Source organism: Indicator indicator, chromosome 6, assembly GCF_027791375.1.
Source record: "Indicator indicator isolate 239-I01 chromosome 6, UM_Iind_1.1, whole genome shotgun sequence".
Classification (NCBI taxonomy): Eukaryota; Metazoa; Chordata; class Aves; order Piciformes; family Indicatoridae; genus Indicator; species Indicator indicator.
The window spans coordinates 27662132-27680489 of NC_072015.1; the positions used below are offsets into that span (position 1 = coordinate 27662132).

The window sequence follows — 18358 nt, forward strand, 5'->3', positions numbered from 1 at the left end:
AGGTTGAAAAGTTTCTTTTTTCCTGAAAAGTTTTTTTGTTTAAAAGTTGTCCCAGGATTATTTAAAAAAAAATTTCATTATTTTTTTTCTGGTAGCTAGTCTTGGAGAATAGATCTTGGAAGAATACATTGTGATGACCACAGTATAAGCTGCTTTTCAGTTATGCAGAAATGTGTTCCTTGCATCTTGGAAGTTCAGCCTTTTTCTTCAGAAGAATATTTAGTTTCCTGATAATGCTTGAAATAAAATTACTTGTTCTTTAAAACTGAATTACCATTGTGAATCTCCATCAAGCCCAACCTTTTCTCATTAACAATTCTGCATCACTTAAGTGATATCTGTGTGCACAGCTGAGTGACAAGGGGGACTTCAGTCAGACGGTGGTATAGATGCTCACACAAAGACAGTGTTTCAGCTGTGCAGCCTGACTGCTGGGGACCACTTGAAAGAGCCATTCTAGTTGAGAGGGAGAATGTGGGAGGCTTAAATATTTGAAGGGGATTTGGCCATACGAGTTGAAGCTGCAAGTTTAAAGATCAGCCAGTTGTGGTGCACTGAAATGAAGGATGAGGTGTTAAGATGAGCTGGAGTGATGGAGAATGGTGGGATGGATAAAGCCTTTCATATAAGGGAGGAAGGAAAATAATAGTCTGTGGTTTAGATGTTGATGAGATGTACAGTAGTACTGTCCCCTCTCTGCAGAAACACCTACGTTAAGTTTAGTGGATGAGCAGGGTGATAAGTGGCCATGTGCTTGGAGCACTGCTAGTGTTTTGGGAGCAGGATGCTAATGGTTGTTACAGTATAGGAATTGAAAATAAACCAAACAAAACCCCCACCAATCACCTTTGTTTAGGTAAGGGCATTTTGAAGGTATAAGGCAGGCTTTCATCTGGAATGTGGTTTAAGAATCTAAAGGAGGAGAGTATCACATACCACTTCCAGGGGTCATCTAGCTTTGCAGGAAACAACTTTAACCTTTCCTCTACTTACTATGTGCAGTTAGCTCTTTTCTCCTGATTTCCTCTCAATTTTGTTCATAAATGGATGGATTAATTTTCTTGGAAACAGAAGAAGTTGCTTAAGAAGAGTTCACTTTAAATATCTGTATTTCCCATATTTATGATATCAATAATCTCCATGATTTTTAAACAAATGGGTCATTTCAGTTGATTAGTCAATTAGCTCACTAGTTGAAAGACTAGGTACAGAAGATCAGTAGACTATCTCAGCTGAAAATGCAAACTTTTTTAAATGCTTTGCTTCAGACAAGGGAAATCCCAGTGCATTTATCCAATATATGCCTTGGTGGATTTCCCCCCCACCTCCTTTAAAGTCTTACTGTGTGCTCATTCTCCTATAATGATGGATCAGGCTTTGTTGTCCTTGTTGAGCTCTTAGCCAAGAGGCAAGATATTCCTGGAAGATAATTGTGCATTTGATAGTGACTTGAGTCATGTTAATACCCACTGTTTTCTTTGGAAGTCCTGGCAGGCTGGCAGTATCAGGCAATAAAGGCAAAAGACAAGATGCGAGAGCACATGTATGACTGTGGTGACCATGATCTTGATTATTTTAGTTGCACAAAGGAGTTCCCTAAGTGTCCCTCAGAAAATGTTATGAGTAGAGTTTATTTGAATTCCATCACTATATTTTATTGTTGCTGAAAAGGAAAAAAACAGCTTTTTCTGGATGTTTCAAATCTATTTCTGATCCAACTCTGTGGAAATTTATGAAGGTTTCAATCTATGTGGAAAATACAATTAAATGGAGGCAGGATAAAAATACCTGAACCTCTCTGAAATGCCCAACCTTAATCAGTGATGGAGTTGTTTTAAAATCACTGGGGTAAAGACAAGCATTTAACAGCAGGTCCAAATTTGTCATCAAAGCTTTTCAGATACATGCATACACTCTTGCTGTCATTTCAATACCTGCAGTCAGTTGGCTATGTGAGGAGGGGAGCAGAAGTGCAAAGTATTTACAATGCTGGTGGGTACCTTTTTCAGTCAGTAACTGCTGTCAGACATGAAGCTGAGTTATCACAGAATCATTTTAGTTGGAAAAGGCCTTCAAGACCATCAGATTCAACCATTATCTGACTCTGCTGAGGATGTTGCTAAACTATGTCCCACAGCACCACATCTCTGTCTTTTAAGCAGCTCCAGGGATGGGGATTCAACCACCTCTCTGGAGACTCTGCTTTAGTCTTTGAGAACGTTTTCAGTGAAAAAATACCTTCTGATGTTCAACTTAAACCTCTGGTGTAACTTGAGGCCATTTTCCTCTCATCCTATTGCTTGTTGGTAGGGAGAAGTGATAAAAGGCAGAAAAATGAGGAGTATTTTGGAGCAAATAGTAAATCAAACCAAACGTAATACTGGAAGTTTAAGAAGAAAATAATGGTGATAATTACAAAAGGGAAAACTACCAATTTGGATGAAAATTGTTTCAGGTTGCAGTGTTTGTTATCATCCAACTTGAAGTTACTGTTTGTGTCAGTGGGATTTTAAAATGAAAACAGCTCTTTATTTAGATGGAGGAGATGTTTGCTGACTAAACAGAAGCAGAAAGCTTCCTAGTTGTGTTATTTATTTGTCTTCACTTCTAGAGTGGCGAGTCCAGGATGATCTTTCATTTTCATTATACCACATGGCCAGACTTTGGTGTTCCTGAATCCCCAGCTTCATTCCTGAACTTCCTCTTCAAAGTCCGAGAATCTGGGTCACTAAGTCCTGAACACGGACCTGCAGTCGTTCACTGCAGCGCAGGCATAGGACGCTCTGGCACCTTTTCATTAGTAGACACTTGTCTTGTTCTGGTAAGTGTTTGGTCATTTTCTCTGTCACTCCTTTCCTTCTCCTGACACCCCACCTTCCTTCACACTGTGGCTTTTTTTGTAAGAAGGCTTTAAAAGCATTTAAGTTCATGATATGCCAGTGAAAACTTTCATTAAGAATCATATGTTGTGCTTGCTCACATATTTTGATGGTTTAAAACCACAGTTCTTGAAATGCATTTGCGGCCCCATCTTGAAATGTATGACATGTTCTCAGAGCCATGAGTGAGCCAAGAGTGAGCAGTCTTTTCCTTTGATAGAAGACTAGGAACAATGGGTTCAAACTTGAACATAGAAGATTTCACCTCAACATGAGGAGAAACTTCTTCACAGTGAAGGTGATGGAGCACTGGAACAGGCTGCCCGGGGGGTTGTGGAGTCTCCTTCTCTGCAGACTTTCAGAACCCACCTGGATGCATTCCTGTGCAGACTACCCTACGTGATCCTGCTCTGGCAGGGGGGTTGGGCCTGATGACCTCTTGAAGTCCCTTCCAGCCTAATATACTTTGATACTATGAAGATGTGCTCGGAGAAGGCTGACTCATTATTTTTAACATGAACAGAAAGTTAGGCTTGTGCATATATATTGAGACAACTGAATCTCAAAGTCTTTTCTTCTGAACATGGAGTATCTTGCAGGTCTGACAAGCCTCTTAAGGTTGCAGAAAATTGGTATCTGAACCTGGGCATATCACAGAATATATCCAGTTAGAAAAGATTTCCAAGATCATCCAGTCCAACTTTCAGTCCAGCACTAAAGGGTCAACCCTTAAACCATATCCCTACATACCAGGTCCACATGCTGCTTAAACACCCCCACAATGGTGACTCCACTGCTGCCCTGGGCAGACCATTCCAATGTTTGAGAACCCTTTCAGTGAAGAAATATTTCCTAATATCCATCCTAAACCTCCCCTGGCACAGCTTGAAACCATTTCCTCTAGTCCTGTCACTTGCCAAGAAGAAGAGGCTGACCCATGCCTTGCTCCAACCTCCCTTCAGGTAGTTGTGGAGAGCAGTGAAGTCTTCCCTCAGCCTCTTTCAGACTGAACCACCCTAGCTCCCTCAGCCACTGTAATTTGTATATTGTATATGTTTTGGTGCAAGCATAGTTTAATATTAGCCAAGTTAAAGCAAACATTGCAAGAAGTGAAATTATATGGTTGAAAAAACCCCATGAATGTAGTGTGGGTACAAGTGGGTGCATTGCTTGGATTAGGGATTCTGTTTTAAACAAGGAATCTTCTCCATGTTCAGTCATTCTGAATTGCCACTTTGTTCAGGAGTGGTAGAGAATAGTGCTTTATGGGCTCCCCAGCTCAAGAGAGGCAGGCATCTGCTGGAGGGAATCCCGTGGAGAGCTATGAGGATGATTTAGGAACTTGAACATCTCTCCTGTGAAGAAAGACTGAGACACCTGAGGCTGTGTAGTCCTGAGACAGAAGGCTGAGAGGGGGCCTTACCAAGGTCTATAAATATCTGAGGGGTGGCTGTCAAGATGAAGGTGCCAGGCTCTTCTCAGGGATGCCCTATGATAGGACAAGGAACAGCAGGTACAAGCTGGAACAAAGCAAGTTCCATCTCAACATGAGGAGAAACTTTTTTCCTGTGAGGGTGTTTAGGCACTGGATCAGGCTGCCCAGAGAGGTTGTGGAGTCTTTTTCTCTGCAGACTTTTAAGCCCTGTCTGGATGTGTTCCTCAGTGACCTGCCTTAAGTGATCCTGCTTTGACATTGGGGTTTGGACTGGATGATTCCAGAAGTCCCTTCCTGTGATTCTATGGTTTTGATTCTTACGGTCCTATTTCAGAGTACAAAGGCATGCCTGAATAAAATCAAGCATATAAAAATGTTTTGATTTTAGGAGTAGATATAAAGGTACTGATTTATTTGGTGAATATTTGATCATTGATTTGTTCCTAAAAGGCTTTCATTAGACAGTTAACTTTTTTTTTCCTGTAAAAACAATTCAGAAATCATTGATATTCACTTTGTATCTAATGAATAGAAGTGTAATAATAAGAAATTGAATTTATAGATGCAATTTTATGACTCATTTTTACTCATATGTGTGTTCTCTGTTGGTAGCAATGATGCTTTTGATGTCACTTTCTCTGCAGATGGAGAAAAAGGACCCATTTTCTGTAGATATTAAGAAGGTATTACTGGATATGAGAAAATACCGAATGGGACTTATTCAAACTCCTGATCAACTAAGATTTTCCTATATGGCTGTAATAGAAGGAGCAAAATTTATAATGGGAGATTCCACTATACAGGTAAATGTTAAGCTCCATGTATTCAAACACTAACAGTGGTTAAGAAGGAGCCCCAAGCTATTAAAAATATTAAGTTGTGGGATTTAAATAATTCACCTTTTCCAGTGGATGCCTACACGGTTTTAAAGGATATCCAGTGAGTATCTTTTGTCAGCTAAACTTAAATCCTATGTGTTTATGAAGAAAGAAAATGAATCCTTAATACTGGAAGGTAAAGCTCATGCCCAGTATCACTTTGAAAAGATGGCAAGGGTCTGTTTAGAATTTATTGATCTTTATTGTCCTAATAATCAAGCTGCCTGATGGTACAGATCAGGTTTATTAGTAAAGTTCCTTGTCTTTTAAAAAGGGTAAAGAGATGACCAGATCTTACTATTTTATCAGTGTGGCTTGCAGATGTAGCAGTAGCTATCAGCTATTTTAAATGGCTGGGGCTGGGGGAAGGAGGACTGGGAGGAGAGGTTGTGAACAGCCTTAATTCTGCTTTCTTCTGCTAGAGCATTTTGATTTTCCTGATCTCTTAAAACATGAATGAAGCAGCTGAACTGAAACACATTTTCTCTTTACTGTGGTAGATGCCAGACTCTTCTCTTGGACAGATGTTTCTTGACTTATGTAAACAAGAAAATAATTTTGCACAGCCACTGAACAGCACCTAGGTATCATGCTGCTGGTCCCACACCTGCACCGTGTGCCTAGGAGACCGCATGAGCCATCTGAACACTAACAGCGATTCAGCCTCTTGATTTTCTGGAAGCTGTTTCTGGTGGTATTAAGGGTTCTCCCTCCAATAATTTTCTTGCCTTAAAAAAACCCCAAAAAACACAAACCAAAAACAAACGAAAAAACATGCTCTAAAATGAGCAGCTTTGCTCCCATGTTTACCCATCTAGGTCACAGGATTTCTCATTTCTGGATGCAAGGGGGCATTGTTACCTCAAAACACTGCTTGGCAAGTCCAAGTCTGTTATTTCTTCCCCCTAAGAGAATGCCTGAGGGGCACACTTCTCATGTGTTCTTTTTTCTTGTTATGATTGTTCAGATAAGCTTTTCTAAGCCTGTATCTTCTTTAGTGCAGGCAGTTGTCCTGGTGCTTTTGTCTTTACACCTCAGGGTCATGTGGAGAAAATCAATTGGCAGTACTTAATAAGAGTGGTTCTCCTTTCAAGGTCAGCTAGATATTTTTTTAAATTTTTAACTCTCTTCTGTATGGGAGACTTTTTCTGTCCAGAGTGTGAGAGGTGTTTACTTCATTCTGCTAATGATAAGGGAGGGCATGGAGTCATTGAATGTTCCTGTAATATAACCTTACATTTAATGGTTGGACTTGATGATCTGAAAGGTCTTTTCCAACCTAAAAGATTCTGTGATTATTCAAATGTTCACCTCTGAGATCTCCATGGATTTCAGAAGTCACTAAACTGTGCAAACATCACGTATGCTTGAACCAGTACTTACACCTGGTGGCTACAACTGCAATACTTGTATCATGGGATGAGGAATCTCTCATGTAGCTCCAGTAGGATCTCCACCAGAAAGGAGGGATCAGACACTCTCTTGGTTGCCCTGCAGAGGTGTGTGGTTTGTGTGTCACTGCATGGTGCCGTAGCTGAAACAATTACTTGCTTCCTAATTATAACACATCACTGTTACCTAAACTGGGTGAGGTGGAACAAGATTGAAGTTTTCATTTCACAGAATCCAGCATAGTGGGGATTGGAAGGGGCCTCTGGAGGTCCAACCCCATGCTAAAGCAGGGTTGCCCACAGCAGGTTGTGCAGAATTGTGTCCAGGAGGGTTTGGAATCTCTCTGGAGAAAAGATTGCTGTAAAATCCCTTCCTAATCAAGATGAGCAGCAGCTTGCAGTGTTAGGGGAGTGTTTGAAATCTGTTCTTGTTTGCAGAAACGGTGGAAAGAGCTTTCTAAGGAGGACCAAGCACCAAGTTCTGAGCAGTCTCCTTCAAACCCAACAAAACTAACCACAGAGAAGTACAATGGGAACAGCATAGGCCTGGAGAACAGAGATCAAATGGAGAAAATAAATACTGACCTGAACTCCACTAAAGCTCAAGATCTCACAGATGGAAACATTGAAAGGTAGGCAAGATGAAAAAGCCATTTAGAAGGAAGATACACTTGCTTAAAAGGCTGAAATGTTCAATCATGATCTTGTCATAAGAAAACTTCAAGATCTTTCTTCATCAGAGGGGAAAGGACAGGTGGTATTTGACTCTTAGTTATGGTGTGGCCAGCAGGAGTAGGGAAGTGATCATGCCCCTGTACTCAGCACCTCAAATACTGGGTGTGTTTTTGGGCCCTTCGCTACAAGAAAAACATTAAACCACTGGAGCATGGCCAGAGAAGGGCAATGAAGCTGGTGAAGTCTAGAGAACAGGTCTAGTGAGGAGTGACTGAGGGAACTGGGGTTGTTTAGCCTGGAGAAAAGGAGGCTGAGGGGAGACCTCATTGCTCTCTACAACTCTCTGAAAGGAGGTTGGAGTGAGGTAGGGGTTGGTCTCTTCTCCCTAATATCAGGTGATAGGATGAGAGGAAATGGCCTGAAACTGCCAGGGGAGGTTAGGTTGGATATTAGGAAAAAATTATTGGAACAGGCTGCCCAGGGAGGTGTTGGAGTCACTGTCCCTGGAAGTCTTGAAGAAATGTGTGGACATGGCATTTCGGGACATGGTTTGGTTTGGAGCTATTGGACATTTTTCCAAAGTTTTTATCACCTACTGCTTTCCATGTGGTGTTTGAAGTTGTATCAGTGAAGCCACACATTACCCTCCATTCATTTTCAATCTGTCACAGGGCTCTGGCATGTGAATTTGTCAAGTTTCTCTGGCTTATGAGTAGCAGTGGCTCACTGTGAGCTGCTGTGTTGGGAATTACTGACAGAATTGTTGTCCCTTGAAGCTCTGTGTCCCTTCGGCCTGCCTGCCTGAGGTAGCCAAATGTGGATCCATAGCCAGAGAGCCAGGAAGTTGACTGGGACATGCCAAGCCATGCAGTGTGTCCCAAGGGGATGCAGGCTGCGATGGGATGCAGCAACTCAGTGTAGATAGACCAAAATTCTGAAAAAGAGAGAGCCACTTGGTGCCCTCATGAGTTTGGCTTTCCAAGTCTTTATGGTGTTTTGAGACAATGACAACAGTTGTGTAGATGGTTGAAGAAGCCTCTCACAAGTAGGATCCATGTGGTGGTTGTTTGTCAGGAATTGGGACAATCAAATCTGGTTTTGTGTCAGAGTTAAGTTGTGAGTATACCTTTGGAGACGAGTTACAAAGCAGCCCTGACAGCATAACAGCACACAACTGATATGTAGCCTATGGCCTTGATCAAGTTTTGGTTTACAGCTCAAGAGGAACAGCATTATTTCTGCATGCAGACACGAGCAGGTTGGGATGGTTCTGAGCTCTCTAGTGGAGGCACAGGCTGAAACACTGTGAATGCTTGCATGTGGTACCTGTCAGTGCTTATGAAAGCAGCCTCCAAGGCACTGAATGGGGCACTGATGAGGAGGAAAGACCAACTTCAGGTAATTAAGCTAATTCTGTGCCCCACTGAACATGTTGGTCAGGCACCACTTACACCTTTCCCTGTTATTTACTTCGTCTGTGGAGCTGACCTGAAGCTGTGCCCATTGAGGCTGTTAAAACAGAATCAAGATTGCTTAATTTAGATCATACATACTGCTGCGCTATGCTGCTGGTGGGTTAACTCTTGGGTGTGTGTTGGGAGAGATTCGCTTCAATATTTTAACAGCCTTTGTTGCTCTTCTTCAGTTGAAGATTTACTTTTTTTTCCCCCTTTCTTTCTTGAAGTTCTGTCCGAAAACGGCTGCGAGAGGATAGAAAAGCCAACACAGCACAGAAGCTGCAGCAGATGAAGCAGAAGCTAAATGAGACTGAAAGAAAAAGAAAAAGGTGGTTATATTGGAAACCTATTCTCATTAAGATTGGGTTTGGTACACTGATTTTAGCTGGTATTTATTCTTGCTGGAAAATGTACTTTCAAGAACATTCCTTGTAAAGTAAAGAGTGACCCTGTCTGCTTCAGCAGCTGCTTCTGCTGCCAGTCAGTGACCAGGGGTGTGACTTCTAAGCAGTAAATCCTTGCACCTGGAATGGGTACAGACTGTTACATACCATAGAGAAGTGACTCACCTAAAACTTGATCCCATGTCAACATCTCAGGACTTTCCACTGCAGGTACTTACAAAACTGAAACTGCTGCCCCCCCAACCAAACTGATGGGTTTTTGTTTATATGGGCAGGTATAAACTCGCTGCAACTGTTTATACACTTTTTAAATGGTGTTCTCCCAGATCTTAAGCAAACCCTGAACCACAGAGGTTTAGCTCCTGAAGGCTGTCTGGATTTAAAGTTACATGCCTGACATAAGCAATAAACAGTGTTGTATCCTTTCCATTATTAATGCAAAGAAGTTATCCTTCAATGTCTGTAATGTGTAATGTACTAGTGACATGAGCATAAACATTTTATATTCTTATGACCTAGGATAAATCTATTTTATAATTGCATATTTAATCTTTTTGTAGTTCACTGTACTTTTAAAAAGCTCAGTTTGTACAAATTTCTGACCAAAAAAGAATTTGATTTTCAAACTACGTGTATTTATGATTCCTGCATGAAAATACCAGTGCAACCATTCCCCAGATCTTGACTCTCCAAGCTACAATATGAGCAGCTACGGGTCTAATCCAGCTGATTTTTACTCTGTTCATTTGCATTCCTTATTTATTTATTTTTTTTTGTTGGTAGTTTTATTTAAGTAAGGCTTGGAAATTCTTTGGTTTCAAGGCTTTTGAGGACTTAGCCCCCACTGCAGAACATACTGTTAAGTTGCTTAATGTATTCAGACTTCAACTACTGTTTGGAGGCCAACATTTGTTAAAGTTCTGACATTCCATTAAATGTGAAACAGAATGGTTTGTGTGTCTAGAGATTTCAATTGCCAGAAAGAATATGATTCCTTGGGCAGTAATTGGTGTAGAAAGCACCTAAAAAGGGAACCTGTAGGACTTCCAAGGGTGGTTTTACTAGAAAACATTTTGGTTGGTGGCACTCTTCTGTATATTCAGCTCTGTGAGCCACTTCACAAGGTCTTAGAACTGCTTTTCAGGTTCCCCAGCGCTGTTAGAGGCATGACAGTAAACTACTCAAGGGCTGACGTTTTGGCAATACCTTTGAAATGGAGCACTCCCTTTCCATTTCTTGGGCCATACCCTAGCTAAATGGTAACTCGGCACAAGTCACTGTCCTTTCGGTTCTCTTAGAGTACCAAGATAGTACGTGGCTGTGTGGAGCTTGCCGTCACTCAGGTTGAGACCTACTGATCTGTAGTGTTGGGCTGTGCTCAGACACCTGAATTTTATTTATTCAAACATTACCTTGCTGGGTGGCTTCAGAAGTTGTGTTCCCTCCCTGCATTTTCGTAGCTTGGTTGGTTTCTTTTGGGTATGAGGGTTTTAGAGAGAGGCTTTCTTTTTTCCCTCTTTTCCCCACCCTCTCCTTTTGTCCTGTTGTAAAGCACTTCTTGGAGACGATAATAAAAGAGCTGGATAATTACTTTGCTCCTTATCTAAAAGCATTAACTTGAATAGCTTCCAGGATGTTTTAGCTTAGTAGTGACATAGCAGGCACGGGGCCGAGATAGCCCAACACATGCTTGAGTTTACTCTTTGAAATACTCATTTCACAACAGCTCAGACTATTTTGGATGGGGCTGTTTAGATAGTAAACAAACACTTAGGGGGCTGAGGAAGGAAAACAAACATCCTTTCAGGCAGTTCTGAGTTTGGGAGAGCCTGCTTCAGTGAAATGGGACAGTTTGTCCTCTGGCCTTACCAAACTGCTCTGCAGCTCCAAGAGCAAGATGACTTGCTGCTGGCTGTGGCATGCTGTCAGCAGGCAGCTTGTGGATTTTATGTCATCATTTTACAACCATAGCAACTTCGAGCCAACAAGAGACTTGGCAAAAGGTTACATTTTTTTCCCTTTGAAATTAGGAAAACATTTTTTTTGTTGTTTGGGTTTTGTTTTGTTTTTCAGCATCAGCTGGAGAATGTAGGTGTAAATGTAGGTGCCTTATAAAAGATAGGTTGGTTATGGAAAACCAGGCAGAATGTAATTAAATATTTTTATAACAGAAGTATTCTGGATTTTATTCTAAATAACTACAAGCAGCTATGGAAAAAGTGCAGGTGAAATCTTGACTGAAGTCGCACTCTCATTTATCACCTGATTTCCTGGTGGCCAATAACTAGCTGTGGCTTAAGTTGTCACTTGAATTTTTTTCCTGATTCCATCCTCCAAATTCTAGCTTTTTGTTGTTCCCTCTTTTCTGGGTGGAGCAGGGCAGGAGAGCACCATCTTTCATCACCTCACACTTCTCGATGCAATAAAGCAGGACTTGCACTCCCCACAGCTGGTCTGTAAGGATGTGCTTTGGTTCTACCGTTGTATCTATCCCAGGAGTCTTGACCGTTAATAATCTAAGGACCACGAAACAACACAAGTCTTGGACAAAACTATTCTGTGCAGTGACTTGTCCTCAACAGCATGAGTGGAAAGGAAATTGGATCCCTTAGTACATTCCAGGAGATAATTTGGATAAAACTCTTCCTGCTGGTCTGTCAGTAATCTATAAAACCCCAAGTGTGAGGGAGGCTCCTTCTCTTTACTGCAGACTGAACCCTTGTGGGTACATTTTAATTCTGTAGGATTAAAACTCGCAGCAGCTTTCTATAATTTGGATGCTAACAAAGAACAAATAGGGACTAGAATGAACAAACCATCACTCCCAGTGACCTTTATTGTAGGAAATGCTTACAGAATAAAACTGAAGGCTGTGCTTTCTGACCCCTCCCCAGCCTCCCCAATTTCTGGTGGTTCTTTCTCTTTCTAAAATGCTGTTGCACTCAATTCAAAGCCTTGTGGTGTGGGGTTTTACCCTTTGTTCTGGAAATACATCAGTCAAAATCTTCAATGCCTAATGGGCCTCCTTGAACTGGATTGAAAAATGTTTGGTTTTCAGATGAATGTAAATGTACAGACCATGGACATTGTTATACAAAAATCACTAAGGAATTTTGGACCTGTTTTGGAAGGCGTTTGTAAATTCAGAATGAGTCCACCAGGGTGTTTGTGTTTGTGTTTGTGATGCAGGGACAGCCCTCAAAGAGTGACAGTATCTCAGTATTTCTGACCATTATTTTCACTTAAAAGAAGTTAATTCAGTGTGAAAATAGCCATTTGAAAGAAAATTAGACATTTATTTTACAGAAGTGAGATGCTGCAAGTGAAACTTAGCTTATTTCCTTAAATCTTGAGTAAAATGGTTTATTAAGATCAGTTTAGATCCCCCTGAGAAGGGAAGAGTGTAACTGTTTGCTAGTATGTGTGATTGGGTTGTGCTGGTGACCAAAAAGCCTGGCTAGCTCCAAGTGTAATGAATGTTACCCAGATTGAGTTTGCTGTTTGACGTTAAGAGTTAAGCCTGAGACACTTGAGGACTGCATGAGAAACTAAATTAATGGTGACAAAAGAAGTCGTCTCTGCATGGCCAAGTGGCTTAAGTCAGAGGACAGAATTTGCAAAGCTGATGTAGTCTTCCTGGGCTTTGTTTTCACCCCAGTGTTTAGGTCAGTCTTTCGTTTTTATGTATGAAAAATAAATGTGTTCAAAACTGCATCTCTGTCTGAGTCTTTATTTAAATTGGAAGGATCAACACTTGGAAGAATTTCCTTGGTATGCCTTAACTGATCAAAGCAAGCTGGTGTATGAATCAGAGTAGTGCTTGCAGAACTTAGAAGGGTTTTACTTGTAGCACATTTAAGTACCAAGTTCTTTCTCTGTTCCTCAGAGCAGAGCTTTACCATCCCTATGAACACAATGTCTAGTGCGGGGATGTCTTCCTAACTGTGAACAACCTATGCCTAGAAACATTTTATCTGTGCCAGGACGGGCCTCAAAGCCGTAAGAGGTGGAATTCAGTGTTTTGAGGTGCAGCCTTCTGTAGTCCCACTAAGGCCTGAGCAGAGCTTTGCAGTGCTTGGGGTTAGACACACGAGTAGGTGGTTTGCTGGCCTGAGACCTGTGCCTGAAGCGCTCCAGCAAGCGTGTGCCTTATGCTGCGATATGGAGATGGGGCTTCCTGAGGGGGCTTGCTGCAGGGAGTGCATGAGAAGCTGTTGGGTGTTAGAGTGAGTTCCAAATCTGCTATCTGTTCTGATTTCTTTTTTTTTTTTTCCTTTGTTCTGTGTACTGAATCGGTGACTTTCTTTTGCGTTGTATGTCGCAGGCCGAGACTGACTGACACCTAAGCCTTCAAGACTTGTGAATATTCTGCAGCTATAAACTGCAAATTAATGACATGCAAAGTGAGACATGAGCCCCTCTTCGGGAACCAAGTGAGGTCTGTTAAGTACCAAGAAGACCTCAGTTATCTGTTTACAGCGTAAACTGCATCGAGGGGATGAAGACCACCAGCAGCACCGTGCTACTTTGCAAAACCAAACCCATTTGCCATCTTGTGTTTTTTTTATACTGTCTGTATTAATGTAGAAAGATGTAAAAGAAATGATTTAGGAGATACTTTGTTTTGTACTGCCATTCTTATTGTATTTTTATACTTTTCTGGCAGCATTAAATATTTTTTTAAATGGACAATATGCTCTCGTGTGCACATTATGTTAGGGAGAAACTGTTAAGAACTTGTTGGGGGGGGGAAAAGGTAAGCAATGTTTTTGCCTTAAGGTTTCCTGATGTCTTAAGTGGAAAATGGCAGAATGATTAGAATGTCCTTTATGCAAAGATTTTCATCAATGCTAAGTATTGTGGTCTGAGCTGGGAGGCACTCTTGCACGTTTCTTTTGTGATACACCACTAAGAATATAATTTTGTTAATCTGATGGGTTGGTTTGATAATCCATCAGATGTTTGCTAGAAATTATGCACAAGATATTCAGAGTCACTTTGTGAAGGGGAGTGGCTTGTTGGTGATGCTTCTAAGTGAGAAGAGATGGGGAAATGTGACCTTATTCATGGGGCCTGAGGGCCAGGTGCAGAGCTCACAAGGTCAATGGTGTCTTTAATTAAAAGGGTTTTGGACTGTGTCATCATGGTGTGTTGTATGTATGACATTTCACATCTCCTGTCAGAGAGAAGGCTGACAGTCTGAAGAGCAAAGGAGTGAACTGGAATGCTGCTTGGAGGGGTTCCAATGGACCCTGCAGGGTTTCTGTCCCTATACCTGCTGCAACAGAGCTGGTCAAAATTCTGCACATGTTCTGTGACACTTTCAGAGAGTTCACCAGACCCCTCTGTCTACTATGTCTGTTAAACTACTCCAGGAGGAGGGTGGGGGGGCAGGATTTTGTATGCAATTTGTACTTGGCCTGTTTCTGTAACAAGTCTTTTTGTACAAGTCATACAGCTGCTAATAGTAAAGCATGGAAGAGGGGGGAATTTAGGCCAACTAAAGCTTGCCCTTTTTTTTTTTTTTCCCTAAAATGTAAGCAGTAATCCAAAATCTAATTTGGTTTTGAGGCTCACTCCTGAAAGCAACTGTATTCTGTGTTGTGCTTAACTTGAAATGGAAGCTGATTCAGGAGAGGACTTAATGCTATTACATGAGCTAAATATGTGCCTGACACCATCTTGGAAAAGTCCAAATCACCAAAGTTCATCTGAGTATTTTAATTTCTGTAGATGATGAGTGTTATTCCTGGCCTGTGTTGGAGGATAAAGTAGCATATTTTCATTCAGCTTTCATTTGCATGTTCGTGCAGCTGTGAGCCCAGGACTGTTGTGAGCCCAGGACCGTTGATAATGAGGGATTGAGGTCTGGCACAACCATTGCAATAAACCCTGTTGCTGAGTATGGAAATGTGGCCTGTTCATACTACTTGATACACCTCTGGGTTTGGCTTTCAGCACTCTGTGCCTTTCACTTTCAGCTGTAACTTAGGTTTTCATTGTTTTGGTCCTCTTTGAATTGCCAGTAAGCACAGACTGCCAGTAAGGCTACTGGAAACATGGATGTGCCTGATGATTTTACCTGTTGCTGTCACAGATAACTGTGCAATATGCATCTGGCTTGTTTTATCTTGTAGGGTGTAGAGGGCTAAATGCACTTTGGCCCTTGGTGCACCATGGACTCTTGTTATCAAAATACTGATTTCTCTTGGTTTTGAAATGGTTTCCTTCTCTGCAGCTGCTGGACTACATTTGCTGTCAGGCTAATTTGACACGTGGGCAAAGGAGACAGAGTAGTTCTAAACCCAGGGCTTCATCAGGTTTTATTGACGACTGCCTCGTGCCAGCAGAACTCTTTACTTACTGACCCAAGAACTTCTGACATACACACTTCTTTTGTTATTTCTACACAAGGCTGCAATTCTTAACTGCTACTCCCACAATGTATTTAAATAAGGTGGAGGAAGGGGAGAGGCTGCCCTCTGACAGAAAAGACAGCTCAGTTTCTATGGCAGCCTTAAAAGAAATGGGGTTAGAAGATGATGGACATGCAGATTTTCAAATGAAACGGCTGTGGTTCACTGGTTGCTGTTTTTTTTCTTCCATGTTCAAGAGAAATTCCAGAATTATAAAATTGTTTTGGTTGGAAAAGACCTTTCAGATCATCAAATCAAACTGTTAGCACTGCCAAGTCACTACTAAACTATGTCCATGAGCATGACATCTAGATGGCTTTTAAGAACCTCCAGCGATGGTCTAGAGTTGTTGCAGGGGCATTGGTGTTATTTTGGTAGTCATCTTGACAGGAGGGAAAACAGCTCTGCATCCAGGCTTTGGTGTGCAGAAAGGCAGGCAGACAAAGTGGGCACAGCAGTTAGGCTTACAGCCCGTTTGCCTAGGGCACACAGTGGACTTTCCAACCTAGACCTCGCTTGGTGCAACTTAAGGCTGTTTCCTCTTGTTCTATCAGTGGCCACACTTTGGGAAAAAAGACTGACACCCCATTACAACCGCCTTTCAGACGTCTGTAGAGAGCACTAGTTTGGGAATCCTGGGATTTGTGCCACAAGGATTATTATTTTTCACATTGTGTTAAAAGAAAGCGTTTATTCCCTGTCTGGAATGGTCAAGGCTCCATCCTTACTATCAGCTGAGTAGTTTATAAGCCAAGATTTAGACTAGGCTTCTCTGCTGTACCACCATCAGCTGAGTATGGCTCCTTCATGACTTGAAGATGGAGCTGTGGACTCATGTTTGCAGCTCTGACTCTTTGGTAAGGGTGGTTGAAAACTGCTCACAGCCAGCATAGATACCTAAGGGTTGGTCCAATGAAAAACACTGAAAAGTTTGTATGATTTTGTATTTTCCATTGCTTGCCTTTCTCATGAATTTATTGCAAAACTTCCATAAAGAGGTTAAGAAGCCATTAAAGAACATCTTCAGGAGGCAGAAAGGCTACTGCTAGTTAACTAGGTGATGGTGGTGTGTGATGGTTTGAAACTGTCTTTTTAATTTTTCCTTGCAAAGTTCAGAACAGAGAAAGTGAAAGAGTGTTAGGTTAAAATACATTTGAGTGCTGATTTCTGTTTGGATGGGGCTCCTGACATGATGTTATAAATAGCTTACCCGCTGCCTTCACCTATGACGTGTTCTCTGAGCGAGTGCGCAAACAGAGTTTCTTCAGATCTGTAACTACAGAGGGAACAGCAGGTGGTGGGGCAGTGTCTTGTCCAAAACCAACATTTCAGTCCCAGTTCCTGTTATCCTCCACAGCAGGTGGTCAGTGCAATGTCTGGACAGCTGCCTGCCTGGCCTCTGAGCACACAAACCATAGGGGACAACCAGCACAGCTGGATTTAGAAACACTGAGGGAGTGTTCAAGAGTCTTGGTTGCATTGTTTTATTTGCAAGATGCAAGACTCTATACTTGTCCTTGTTTTATTTCATTTTCTCCCCACCCAACTCTCCAGCCTCTCCAGGTCTCACTGAATGTCAGCACAACCTTCAGGTGTGTCAATCTCACTGTTCCTGTTGCTGACAAAGAAGTTAAAGAGCACTGGTCCCAGTACCAGCCACTTGTCACTGGTCTCCATCTGGACATTGAGCTGTTGACCACAACTCTCTTAAGCATGGCCATCAAGCCGATTCCTTATCCAGCAAGTGGTCCACCCAAGTCCGTACTCTGCCAGTTTGGTGACCACAGTGTTATGTGTGACAAACACTTTACACAAGTCCAGGTAGATGAAGTTGCTCTTCCCTTATCCACTGGTGCTGTAACTCCATCATGAAACGCCACCAAGTTTGTCAGGCATGATTTGCCCTTGGTGAAGCTACGTTGCTTACCACCAGTCACCTCTTCATTTTCTGTATGTCTTAGCAAAGCCTTCATGAGGATCTGCTCCATCATCTTGTGCAGCAGGGGAGAGTTAATTGGAGTTTTGATTAGAAATACCCTAGCAGCCAAGGCCTGCCCAGGGATAATTGGTGTCTGTGCCCAGATGCCTGGGGGTGTCTGGGAATGCTTGAAGCTCGCAAGTGCACAATAAGAGTAATGGATAACATGTAGCTGTAGGCACCTTTGTTTATGGAACTGAGTGGGGACAGGAATGTTGATATCTTGAGCTGACCAGAAAAGACCTTTGAGCTCTTGTTTGACCGCTAATGGACCTGAGGAAGATGAAGATGAGGAAGGCTATTGCTGGGCAGGGGTGGTGTGCGACCCCCTGAGCGGGCTGTGCACATGAGCAGTAGGGTGAGAAGTTACATAACACACTTGCAAAATATCGGAGGGGCTTTGGCTCAAAGACCCAGCCTCCTGTGATGCCCTGGCCAGACGTCACAGGATGTGGGACCCTTAAAACCCTGAGGATCACTAATGGGGGTTGGCCGCTTCTCTGATCCAACAAGACAAGACTTGGTTTCATGGGGATGTCTGCCTGGATGGGCAGCTCTGCCCTTTTGTGATCTTCGGTACCGCCGTGTTCGTTATAGGGTGTTTAGGGTAAGTTAGCTGTGCCTCTGCTCTTGGGTTTACTGGGTAGCTTATGTGGGTTGTGCCTTGCTTTCAGTTTCCATACTTTACAATGCTCCGGCGCAGCCTTGTCTGCAAACTGCCACACCATTCCCTGTTTGTCTGTGCTCTGGGTCGCCAGTGCTCCCTAGGGGTGTCCAAACAGCCCCCGCTGGGTCACAGCCCTGCCCCCTCACTGTTGCTTTAGCTCCTCAGGCTGCTGGGTCCT

General features: G+C 42.3%; 1 protein-coding gene across 3 annotated transcripts in view; it reads left to right on the forward strand.

Moving 5' to 3' along the window:
• The window catches only part of PTPN2 (protein tyrosine phosphatase non-receptor type 2), a 33212-nt gene extending 19485 nt beyond the window's left edge, over positions 1–13727 (forward strand). Inside the window, exons 7-12 of one of the 3 annotated variants that reach the window (XM_054381962.1) lie at positions 212–254; positions 2612–2821; positions 4959–5117; positions 7022–7215; positions 8943–9044; positions 13444–13727. In XM_054381962.1, coding sequence (XP_054237937.1) covers positions 212–254; positions 2612–2821; positions 4959–5117; positions 7022–7215; positions 8943–9044; positions 13444–13465 — 730 coding nt within the window. In that variant the 3' untranslated portion in view covers positions 13466–13727. Of the gene's footprint in view, positions 1–211; positions 255–2611; positions 2822–4958; positions 5118–7021; positions 7216–8942; positions 9406–13443 lie in introns of those variants that run through there. The other 2 variants (XM_054381963.1, XM_054381961.1) reach the window with 2 other exon arrangements.
• The last annotated feature ends 4631 nt before the right edge of the window (positions 13728–18358 follow it).